Consider the following 11,130-nt stretch of genomic DNA (forward strand, 5'->3'; position numbering starts at 1 on the left):
GGGGGGTGGGGGGGGGGGGGGGTGGGGGGGGGGGGGGGTGGGGGGGGGGGGGGGTGGGGGGGGGGGGGGGTGGGGGGGGGGGGGGGTGGGGGGGGGGGGGGGTGGGGGGGGGGGGGGGTGGGGGGGGGGGGGGGTGGGGGGGGGGGGGGGTGGGGGGGGGGGGGGGTGGGGGGGGGGGGGGGTGGGGGGGGGGGGGGGTGGGGGGGGGGGGGGGTGGGGGGGGGGGGGGGTGGGGGGGGGGGGGGGTGGGGGGGGGGGGGGGTGGGGGGGGGGGGGGGTGGGGGGGGGGGGGGGTGGGGGGGGGGGGGGGTGGGGGGGGGGGGGGGTGGGGGGGGGGGGGGGTGGGGGGGGGGGGGGGTGGGGGGGGGGGGGGGTGGGGGGGGGGGGGGGTGGGGGGGGGGGGGGGTGGGGGGGGGGGGGGGTGGGGGGGGGGGGGGGTGGGGGGGGGGGGGGGTGGGGGGGGGGGGGGGTGGGGGGGGGGGGGGGTGGGGGGGGGGGGGGGTGGGGGGGGGGGGGGGTGGGGGGGGGGGGGGGTGGGGGGGGGGGGGGGTGGGGGGGGGGGGGGGTGGGGGGGGGGGGGGGTGGGGGGGGGGGGGGGTGGGGGGGGGGGGGGGTGGGGGGGGGGGGGGGTGGGGGGGGGGGGGGGTGGGGGGGGGGGGGGGTGGGGGGGGGGGGGGGTGGGGGGGGGGGGGGGTGGGGGGGGGGGGGGGTGGGGGGGGGGGGGGGTGGGGGGGGGGGGGGGTGGGGGGGGGGGGGGGTGGGGGGGGGGGGGGGTGGGGGGGGGGGGGGGTGGGGGGGGGGGGGGGTGGGGGGGGGGGGGGGTGGGGGGGGGGGGGGGTGGGGGGGGGGGGGGGTGGGGGGGGGGGGGGGTGGGGGGGGGGGGGGGTGGGGGGGGGGGGGGGTGGGGGGGGGGGGGGGTGGGGGGGGGGGGGGGTGGGGGGGGGGGGGGGTGGGGGGGGGGGGGGGTGGGGGGGGGGGGGGGTGGGGGGGGGGGGGGGTGGGGGGGGGGGGGGGTGGGGGGGGGGGGGGGTGGGGGGGGGGGGGGGTGGGGGGGGGGGGGGGTGGGGGGGGGGGGGGGTGGGGGGGGGGGGGGGTGGGGGGGGGGGGGGGTGGGGGGGGGGGGGGGTGGGGGGGGGGGGGGGTGGGGGGGGGGGGGGGTGGGGGGGGGGGGGGGTGGGGGGGGGGGGGGGTGGGGGGGGGGGGGGGTGGGGGGGGGGGGGGGTGGGGGGGGGGGGGGGTGGGGGGGGGGGGGGGTGGGGGGGGGGGGGGGTGGGGGGGGGGGGGGGTGGGGGGGGGGGGGGGTGGGGGGGGGGGGGGGTGGGGGGGGGGGGGGGTGGGGGGGGGGGGGGGTGGGGGGGGGGGGGGGTGGGGGGGGGGGGGGGTGGGGGGGGGGGGGGGTGGGGGGGGGGGGGGGTGGGGGGGGGGGGGGGTGGGGGGGGGGGGGGGTGGGGGGGGGGGGGGGTGGGGGGGGGGGGGGGTGGGGGGGGGGGGGGGTGGGGGGGGGGGGGGGTGGGGGGGGGGGGGGGTGGGGGGGGGGGGGGGTGGGGGGGGGGGGGGGTGGGGGGGGGGGGGGGTGGGGGGGGGGGGGGGTGGGGGGGGGGGGGGGTGGGGGGGGGGGGGGGTGGGGGGGGGGGGGGGTGGGGGGGGGGGGGGGTGGGGGGGGGGGGGGGTGGGGGGGGGGGGGGGTGGGGGGGGGGGGGGGTGGGGGGGGGGGGGGGTGGGGGGGGGGGGGGGTGGGGGGGGGGGGGGGTGGGGGGGGGGGGGGGTGGGGGGGGGGGGGGGTGGGGGGGGGGGGGGGTGGGGGGGGGGGGGGGTGGGGGGGGGGGGGGGTGGGGGGGGGGGGGGGTGGGGGGGGGGGGGGGTGGGGGGGGGGGGGGGTGGGGGGGGGGGGGGGTGGGGGGGGGGGGGGGTGGGGGGGGGGGGGGGTGGGGGGGGGGGGGGGTGGGGGGGGGGGGGGGTGGGGGGGGGGGGGGGTGGGGGGGGGGGGGGGTGGGGGGGGGGGGGGGTGGGGGGGGGGGGGGGTGGGGGGGGGGGGGGGTGGGGGGGGGGGGGGGTGGGGGGGGGGGGGGGTGGGGGGGGGGGGGGGTGGGGGGGGGGGGGGGTGGGGGGGGGGGGGGGTGGGGGGGGGGGGGGGTGGGGGGGGGGGGGGGTGGGGGGGGGGGGGGGTGGGGGGGGGGGGGGGTGGGGGGGGGGGGGGGTGGGGGGGGGGGGGGGTGGGGGGGGGGGGGGGTGGGGGGGGGGGGGGGTGGGGGGGGGGGGGGGTGGGGGGGGGGGGGGGTGGGGGGGGGGGGGGGTGGGGGGGGGGGGGGGTGGGGGGGGGGGGGGGTGGGGGGGGGGGGGGGTGGGGGGGGGGGGGGGTGGGGGGGGGGGGGGGTGGGGGGGGGGGGGGGTGGGGGGGGGGGGGGGTGGGGGGGGGGGGGGGTGGGGGGGGGGGGGGGTGGGGGGGGGGGGGGGTGGGGGGGGGGGGGGGTGGGGGGGGGGGGGGGTGGGGGGGGGGGGGGGTGGGGGGGGGGGGGGGTGGGGGGGGGGGGGGGTGGGGGGGGGGGGGGGTGGGGGGGGGGGGGGGTGGGGGGGGGGGGGGGTGGGGGGGGGGGGGGGTGGGGGGGGGGGGGGGTGGGGGGGGGGGGGGGTGGGGGGGGGGGGGGGTGGGGGGGGGGGGGGGTGGGGGGGGGGGGGGGTGGGGGGGGGGGGGGGTGGGGGGGGGGGGGGGTGGGGGGGGGGGGGGGTGGGGGGGGGGGGGGGTGGGGGGGGGGGGGGGTGGGGGGGGGGGGGGGTGGGGGGGGGGGGGGGTGGGGGGGGGGGGGGGTGGGGGGGGGGGGGGGTGGGGGGGGGGGGGGGTGGGGGGGGGGGGGGGTGGGGGGGGGGGGGGGTGGGGGGGGGGGGGGGTGGGGGGGGGGGGGGGTGGGGGGGGGGGGGGGTGGGGGGGGGGGGGGGTGGGGGGGGGGGGGGGTGGGGGGGGGGGGGGGTGGGGGGGGGGGGGGGTGGGGGGGGGGGGGGGTGGGGGGGGGGGGGGGTGGGGGGGGGGGGGGGTGGGGGGGGGGGGGGGTGGGGGGGGGGGGGGGTGGGGGGGGGGGGGGGTGGGGGGGGGGGGGGGTGGGGGGGGGGGGGGGTGGGGGGGGGGGGGGGTGGGGGGGGGGGGGGGTGGGGGGGGGGGGGGGTGGGGGGGGGGGGGGGTGGGGGGGGGGGGGGGTGGGGGGGGGGGGGGGTGGGGGGGGGGGGGGGTGGGGGGGGGGGGGGGTGGGGGGGGGGGGGGGTGGGGGGGGGGGGGGGTGGGGGGGGGGGGGGGTGGGGGGGGGGGGGGGTGGGGGGGGGGGGGGGTGGGGGGGGGGGGGGGTGGGGGGGGGGGGGGGTGGGGGGGGGGGGGGGTGGGGGGGGGGGGGGGTGGGGGGGGGGGGGGGTGGGGGGGGGGGGGGGTGGGGGGGGGGGGGGGTGGGGGGGGGGGGGGGTGGGGGGGGGGGGGGGTGGGGGGGGGGGGGGGTGGGGGGGGGGGGGGGTGGGGGGGGGGGGGGGTGGGGGGGGGGGGGGGTGGGGGGGGGGGGGGGTGGGGGGGGGGGGGGGTGGGGGGGGGGGGGGGTGGGGGGGGGGGGGGGTGGGGGGGGGGGGGGGTGGGGGGGGGGGGGGGTGGGGGGGGGGGGGGGTGGGGGGGGGGGGGGGTGGGGGGGGGGGGGGGTGGGGGGGGGGGGGGGTGGGGGGGGGGGGGGGTGGGGGGGGGGGGGGGTGGGGGGGGGGGGGGGTGGGGGGGGGGGGGGGTGGGGGGGGGGGGGGGTGGGGGGGGGGGGGGGTGGGGGGGGGGGGGGGTGGGGGGGGGGGGGGGTGGGGGGGGGGGGGGGTGGGGGGGGGGGGGGGTGGGGGGGGGGGGGGGTGGGGGGGGGGGGGGGTGGGGGGGGGGGGGGGTGGGGGGGGGGGGGGGTGGGGGGGGGGGGGGGTGGGGGGGGGGGGGGGTGGGGGGGGGGGGGGGTGGGGGGGGGGGGGGGTGGGGGGGGGGGGGGGTGGGGGGGGGGGGGGGTGGGGGGGGGGGGGGGTGGGGGGGGGGGGGGGTGGGGGGGGGGGGGGGTGGGGGGGGGGGGGGGTGGGGGGGGGGGGGGGTGGGGGGGGGGGGGGGTGGGGGGGGGGGGGGGTGGGGGGGGGGGGGGGTGGGGGGGGGGGGGGGTGGGGGGGGGGGGGGGTGGGGGGGGGGGGGGGTGGGGGGGGGGGGGGGTGGGGGGGGGGGGGGGTGGGGGGGGGGGGGGGTGGGGGGGGGGGGGGGTGGGGGGGGGGGGGGGTGGGGGGGGGGGGGGGTGGGGGGGGGGGGGGGTGGGGGGGGGGGGGGGTGGGGGGGGGGGGGGGTGGGGGGGGGGGGGGGTGGGGGGGGGGGGGGGTGGGGGGGGGGGGGGGTGGGGGGGGGGGGGGGTGGGGGGGGGGGGGGGTGGGGGGGGGGGGGGGTGGGGGGGGGGGGGGGTGGGGGGGGGGGGGGGTGGGGGGGGGGGGGGGTGGGGGGGGGGGGGGGTGGGGGGGGGGGGGGGTGGGGGGGGGGGGGGGTGGGGGGGGGGGGGGGTGGGGGGGGGGGGGGGTGGGGGGGGGGGGGGGTGGGGGGGGGGGGGGGTGGGGGGGGGGGGGGGTGGGGGGGGGGGGGGGTGGGGGGGGGGGGGGGTGGGGGGGGGGGGGGGTGGGGGGGGGGGGGGGTGGGGGGGGGGGGGGGTGGGGGGGGGGGGGGGTGGGGGGGGGGGGGGGTGGGGGGGGGGGGGGGTGGGGGGGGGGGGGGGTGGGGGGGGGGGGGGGTGGGGGGGGGGGGGGGTGGGGGGGGGGGGGGGTGGGGGGGGGGGGGGGTGGGGGGGGGGGGGGGTGGGGGGGGGGGGGGGTGGGGGGGGGGGGGGGTGGGGGGGGGGGGGGGTGGGGGGGGGGGGGGGTGGGGGGGGGGGGGGGTGGGGGGGGGGGGGGGTGGGGGGGGGGGGGGGTGGGGGGGGGGGGGGGTGGGGGGGGGGGGGGGTGGGGGGGGGGGGGGGTGGGGGGGGGGGGGGGTGGGGGGGGGGGGGGGTGGGGGGGGGGGGGGGTGGGGGGGGGGGGGGGTGGGGGGGGGGGGGGGTGGGGGGGGGGGGGGGTGGGGGGGGGGGGGGGTGGGGGGGGGGGGGGGTGGGGGGGGGGGGGGGTGGGGGGGGGGGGGGGTGGGGGGGGGGGGGGGTGGGGGGGGGGGGGGGTGGGGGGGGGGGGGGGTGGGGGGGGGGGGGGGTGGGGGGGGGGGGGGGTGGGGGGGGGGGGGGGTGGGGGGGGGGGGGGGTGGGGGGGGGGGGGGGTGGGGGGGGGGGGGGGTGGGGGGGGGGGGGGGTGGGGGGGGGGGGGGGTGGGGGGGGGGGGGGGTGGGGGGGGGGGGGGGTGGGGGGGGGGGGGGGTGGGGGGGGGGGGGGGTGGGGGGGGGGGGGGGTGGGGGGGGGGGGGGGTGGGGGGGGGGGGGGGTGGGGGGGGGGGGGGGTGGGGGGGGGGGGGGGTGGGGGGGGGGGGGGGTGGGGGGGGGGGGGGGTGGGGGGGGGGGGGGGTGGGGGGGGGGGGGGGTGGGGGGGGGGGGGGGTGGGGGGGGGGGGGGGTGGGGGGGGGGGGGGGTGGGGGGGGGGGGGGGTGGGGGGGGGGGGGGGTGGGGGGGGGGGGGGGTGGGGGGGGGGGGGGGTGGGGGGGGGGGGGGGTGGGGGGGGGGGGGGGTGGGGGGGGGGGGGGGTGGGGGGGGGGGGGGGTGGGGGGGGGGGGGGGTGGGGGGGGGGGGGGGTGGGGGGGGGGGGGGGTGGGGGGGGGGGGGGGTGGGGGGGGGGGGGGGTGGGGGGGGGGGGGGGTGGGGGGGGGGGGGGGTGGGGGGGGGGGGGGGTGGGGGGGGGGGGGGGTGGGGGGGGGGGGGGGTGGGGGGGGGGGGGGGTGGGGGGGGGGGGGGGTGGGGGGGGGGGGGGGTGGGGGGGGGGGGGGGTGGGGGGGGGGGGGGGTGGGGGGGGGGGGGGGTGGGGGGGGGGGGGGGTGGGGGGGGGGGGGGGTGGGGGGGGGGGGGGGTGGGGGGGGGGGGGGGTGGGGGGGGGGGGGGGTGGGGGGGGGGGGGGGTGGGGGGGGGGGGGGGTGGGGGGGGGGGGGGGTGGGGGGGGGGGGGGGTGGGGGGGGGGGGGGGTGGGGGGGGGGGGGGGTGGGGGGGGGGGGGGGTGGGGGGGGGGGGGGGTGGGGGGGGGGGGGGGTGGGGGGGGGGGGGGGTGGGGGGGGGGGGGGGTGGGGGGGGGGGGGGGTGGGGGGGGGGGGGGGTGGGGGGGGGGGGGGGTGGGGGGGGGGGGGGGTGGGGGGGGGGGGGGGTGGGGGGGGGGGGGGGTGGGGGGGGGGGGGGGTGGGGGGGGGGGGGGGTGGGGGGGGGGGGGGGTGGGGGGGGGGGGGGGTGGGGGGGGGGGGGGGTGGGGGGGGGGGGGGGTGGGGGGGGGGGGGGGTGGGGGGGGGGGGGGGTGGGGGGGGGGGGGGGTGGGGGGGGGGGGGGGTGGGGGGGGGGGGGGGTGGGGGGGGGGGGGGGTGGGGGGGGGGGGGGGTGGGGGGGGGGGGGGGTGGGGGGGGGGGGGGGTGGGGGGGGGGGGGGGTGGGGGGGGGGGGGGGTGGGGGGGGGGGGGGGTGGGGGGGGGGGGGGGTGGGGGGGGGGGGGGGTGGGGGGGGGGGGGGGTGGGGGGGGGGGGGGGTGGGGGGGGGGGGGGGTGGGGGGGGGGGGGGGTGGGGGGGGGGGGGGGTGGGGGGGGGGGGGGGTGGGGGGGGGGGGGGGTGGGGGGGGGGGGGGGTGGGGGGGGGGGGGGGTGGGGGGGGGGGGGGGTGGGGGGGGGGGGGGGTGGGGGGGGGGGGGGGTGGGGGGGGGGGGGGGTGGGGGGGGGGGGGGGTGGGGGGGGGGGGGGGTGGGGGGGGGGGGGGGTGGGGGGGGGGGGGGGTGGGGGGGGGGGGGGGTGGGGGGGGGGGGGGGTGGGGGGGGGGGGGGGTGGGGGGGGGGGGGGGTGGGGGGGGGGGGGGGTGGGGGGGGGGGGGGGTGGGGGGGGGGGGGGGTGGGGGGGGGGGGGGGTGGGGGGGGGGGGGGGTGGGGGGGGGGGGGGGTGGGGGGGGGGGGGGGTGGGGGGGGGGGGGGGTGGGGGGGGGGGGGGGTGGGGGGGGGGGGGGGTGGGGGGGGGGGGGGGTGGGGGGGGGGGGGGGTGGGGGGGGGGGGGGGTGGGGGGGGGGGGGGGTGGGGGGGGGGGGGGGTGGGGGGGGGGGGGGGTGGGGGGGGGGGGGGGTGGGGGGGGGGGGGGGTGGGGGGGGGGGGGGGTGGGGGGGGGGGGGGGTGGGGGGGGGGGGGGGTGGGGGGGGGGGGGGGTGGGGGGGGGGGGGGGTGGGGGGGGGGGGGGGTGGGGGGGGGGGGGGGTGGGGGGGGGGGGGGGTGGGGGGGGGGGGGGGTGGGGGGGGGGGGGGGTGGGGGGGGGGGGGGGTGGGGGGGGGGGGGGGTGGGGGGGGGGGGGGGTGGGGGGGGGGGGGGGTGGGGGGGGGGGGGGGTGGGGGGGGGGGGGGGTGGGGGGGGGGGGGGGTGGGGGGGGGGGGGGGTGGGGGGGGGGGGGGGTGGGGGGGGGGGGGGGTGGGGGGGGGGGGGGGTGGGGGGGGGGGGGGGTGGGGGGGGGGGGGGGTGGGGGGGGGGGGGGGTGGGGGGGGGGGGGGGTGGGGGGGGGGGGGGGTGGGGGGGGGGGGGGGTGGGGGGGGGGGGGGGTGGGGGGGGGGGGGGGTGGGGGGGGGGGGGGGTGGGGGGGGGGGGGGGTGGGGGGGGGGGGGGGTGGGGGGGGGGGGGGGTGGGGGGGGGGGGGGGTGGGGGGGGGGGGGGGTGGGGGGGGGGGGGGGTGGGGGGGGGGGGGGGTGGGGGGGGGGGGGGGTGGGGGGGGGGGGGGGTGGGGGGGGGGGGGGGTGGGGGGGGGGGGGGGTGGGGGGGGGGGGGGGTGGGGGGGGGGGGGGGTGGGGGGGGGGGGGGGTGGGGGGGGGGGGGGGTGGGGGGGGGGGGGGGTGGGGGGGGGGGGGGGTGGGGGGGGGGGGGGGTGGGGGGGGGGGGGGGTGGGGGGGGGGGGGGGTGGGGGGGGGGGGGGGTGGGGGGGGGGGGGGGTGGGGGGGGGGGGGGGTGGGGGGGGGGGGGGGTGGGGGGGGGGGGGGGTGGGGGGGGGGGGGGGTGGGGGGGGGGGGGGGTGGGGGGGGGGGGGGGTGGGGGGGGGGGGGGGTGGGGGGGGGGGGGGGTGGGGGGGGGGGGGGGTGGGGGGGGGGGGGGGTGGGGGGGGGGGGGGGTGGGGGGGGGGGGGGGTGGGGGGGGGGGGGGGTGGGGGGGGGGGGGGGTGGGGGGGGGGGGGGGTGGGGGGGGGGGGGGGTGGGGGGGGGGGGGGGTGGGGGGGGGGGGGGGTGGGGGGGGGGGGGGGTGGGGGGGGGGGGGGGTGGGGGGGGGGGGGGGTGGGGGGGGGGGGGGGTGGGGGGGGGGGGGGGTGGGGGGGGGGGGGGGTGGGGGGGGGGGGGGGTGGGGGGGGGGGGGGGTGGGGGGGGGGGGGGGTGGGGGGGGGGGGGGGTGGGGGGGGGGGGGGGTGGGGGGGGGGGGGGGTGGGGGGGGGGGGGGGTGGGGGGGGGGGGGGGTGGGGGGGGGGGGGGGTGGGGGGGGGGGGGGGTGGGGGGGGGGGGGGGTGGGGGGGGGGGGGGGTGGGGGGGGGGGGGGGTGGGGGGGGGGGGGGGTGGGGGGGGGGGGGGGTGGGGGGGGGGGGGGGTGGGGGGGGGGGGGGGTGGGGGGGGGGGGGGGTGGGGGGGGGGGGGGGTGGGGGGGGGGGGGGGTGGGGGGGGGGGGGGGTGGGGGGGGGGGGGGGTGGGGGGGGGGGGGGGTGGGGGGGGGGGGGGGTGGGGGGGGGGGGGGGTGGGGGGGGGGGGGGGTGGGGGGGGGGGGGGGTGGGGGGGGGGGGGGGTGGGGGGGGGGGGGGGTGGGGGGGGGGGGGGGTGGGGGGGGGGGGGGGTGGGGGGGGGGGGGGGTGGGGGGGGGGGGGGGTGGGGGGGGGGGGGGGTGGGGGGGGGGGGGGGTGGGGGGGGGGGGGGGTGGGGGGGGGGGGGGGTGGGGGGGGGGGGGGGTGGGGGGGGGGGGGGGTGGGGGGGGGGGGGGGTGGGGGGGGGGGGGGGTGGGGGGGGGGGGGGGTGGGGGGGGGGGGGGGTGGGGGGGGGGGGGGGTGGGGGGGGGGGGGGGTGGGGGGGGGGGGGGGTGGGGGGGGGGGGGGGTGGGGGGGGGGGGGGGTGGGGGGGGGGGGGGGTGGGGGGGGGGGGGGGTGGGGGGGGGGGGGGGTGGGGGGGGGGGGGGGTGGGGGGGGGGGGGGGTGGGGGGGGGGGGGGGTGGGGGGGGGGGGGGGTGGGGGGGGGGGGGGGTGGGGGGGGGGGGGGGTGGGGGGGGGGGGGGGTGGGGGGGGGGGGGGGTGGGGGGGGGGGGGGGTGGGGGGGGGGGGGGGTGGGGGGGGGGGGGGGTGGGGGGGGGGGGGGGTGGGGGGGGGGGGGGGTGGGGGGGGGGGGGGGTGGGGGGGGGGGGGGGTGGGGGGGGGGGGGGGTGGGGGGGGGGGGGGGTGGGGGGGGGGGGGGGTGGGGGGGGGGGGGGGTGGGGGGGGGGGGGGGTGGGGGGGGGGGGGGGTGGGGGGGGGGGGGGGTGGGGGGGGGGGGGGGTGGGGGGGGGGGGGGGTGGGGGGGGGGGGGGGTGGGGGGGGGGGGGGGTGGGGGGGGGGGGGGGTGGGGGGGGGGGGGGGTGGGGGGGGGGGGGGGTGGGGGGGGGGGGGGGTGGGGGGGGGGGGGGGTGGGGGGGGGGGGGGGTGGGGGGGGGGGGGGGTGGGGGGGGGGGGGGGTGGGGGGGGGGGGGGGTGGGGGGGGGGGGGGGTGGGGGGGGGGGGGGGTGGGGGGGGGGGGGGGTGGGGGGGGGGGGGGGTGGGGGGGGGGGGGGGTGGGGGGGGGGGGGGGTGGGGGGGGGGGGGGGTGGGGGGGGGGGGGGGTGGGGGGGGGGGGGGGTGGGGGGGGGGGGGGGTGGGGGGGGGGGGGGGTGGGGGGGGGGGGGGGTGGGGGGGGGGGGGGGTGGGGGGGGGGGGGGGTGGGGGGGGGGGGGGGTGGGGGGGGGGGGGGGTGGGGGGGGGGGGGGGTGGGGGGGGGGGGGGGTGGGGGGGGGGGGGGGTGGGGGGGGGGGGGGGTGGGGGGGGGGGGGGGTGGGGGGGGGGGGGGGTGGGGGGGGGGGGGGGTGGGGGGGGGGGGGGGTGGGGGGGGGGGGGGGTGGGGGGGGGGGGGGGTGGGGGGGGGGGGGGGTGGGGGGGGGGGGGGGTGGGGGGGGGGGGGGGTGGGGGGGGGGGGGGGTGGGGGGGGGGGGGGGTGGGGGGGGGGGGGGGTGGGGGGGGGGGGGGGTGGGGGGGGGGGGGGGTGGGGGGGGGGGGGGGTGGGGGGGGGGGGGGGTGGGGGGGGGGGGGGGTGGGGGGGGGGGGGGGTGGGGGGGGGGGGGGGTGGGGGGGGGGGGGGGTGGGGGGGGGGGGGGGTGGGGGGGGGGGGGGGTGGGGGGGGGGGGGGGTGGGGGGGGGGGGGGGTGGGGGGGGGGGGGGGTGGGGGGGGGGGGGGGTGGGGGGGGGGGGGGGTGGGGGGGGGGGGGGGTGGGGGGGGGGGGGGGTGGGGGGGGGGGGGGGTGGGGGGGGGGGGGGGTGGGGGGGGGGGGGGGTGGGGGGGGGGGGGGGTGGGGGGGGGGGGGGGTGGGGGGGGGGGGGGGTGGGGGGGGGGGGGGGTGGGGGGGGGGGGGGGTGGGGGGGGGGGGGGGTGGGGGGGGGGGGGGGTGGGGGGGGGGGGGGGTGGGGGGGGGGGGGGGTGGGGGGGGGGGGGGGTGGGGGGGGGGGGGGGTGGGGGGGGGGGGGGGTGGGGGGGGGGGGGGGTGGGGGGGGGGGGGGGTGGGGGGGGGGGGGGGTGGGGGGGGGGGGGGGTGGGGGGGGGGGGGGGTGGGGGGGGGGGGGGGTGGGGGGGGGGGGGGGTGGGGGGGGGGGGGGGTGGGGGGGGGGGGGGGTGGGGGGGGGGGGGGGTGGGGGGGGGGGGGGGTGGGGGGGGGGGGGGGTGGGGGGGGGGGGGGGTGGGGGGGGGGGGGGGTGGGGGGGGGGGGGGGTGGGGGGGGGGGGGGGTGGG

At 93.7% G+C, this 11,130-nt stretch overlaps 1 protein-coding gene across 1 annotated transcript; it reads right to left on the reverse strand.

Annotated features, from left to right (window-relative positions):
- Window positions 1-8,271: 8,271 nt before the first annotated feature.
- On the reverse strand, window positions 8,272-10,908 carry LOC125444303 (basic proline-rich protein-like; the record flags this gene model as incomplete). Its single annotated transcript, XM_048516730.1, has 2 exons — window positions 8,272-8,766; window positions 9,799-10,908. Coding segments are annotated over 2 exons (1,605 nt in total), but the record flags the coding sequence as incomplete, so codon positions are not given.
- Between the last annotated feature and the right edge of the window lie 222 nt (window positions 10,909-11,130).

The sequence above is a fragment of the Sphaerodactylus townsendi genome, linkage group LG15 (genome assembly GCF_021028975.2).
Source record: "Sphaerodactylus townsendi isolate TG3544 linkage group LG15, MPM_Stown_v2.3, whole genome shotgun sequence".
Lineage (NCBI taxonomy): Eukaryota > Metazoa > Chordata > Lepidosauria > Squamata > Sphaerodactylidae > Sphaerodactylus > Sphaerodactylus townsendi.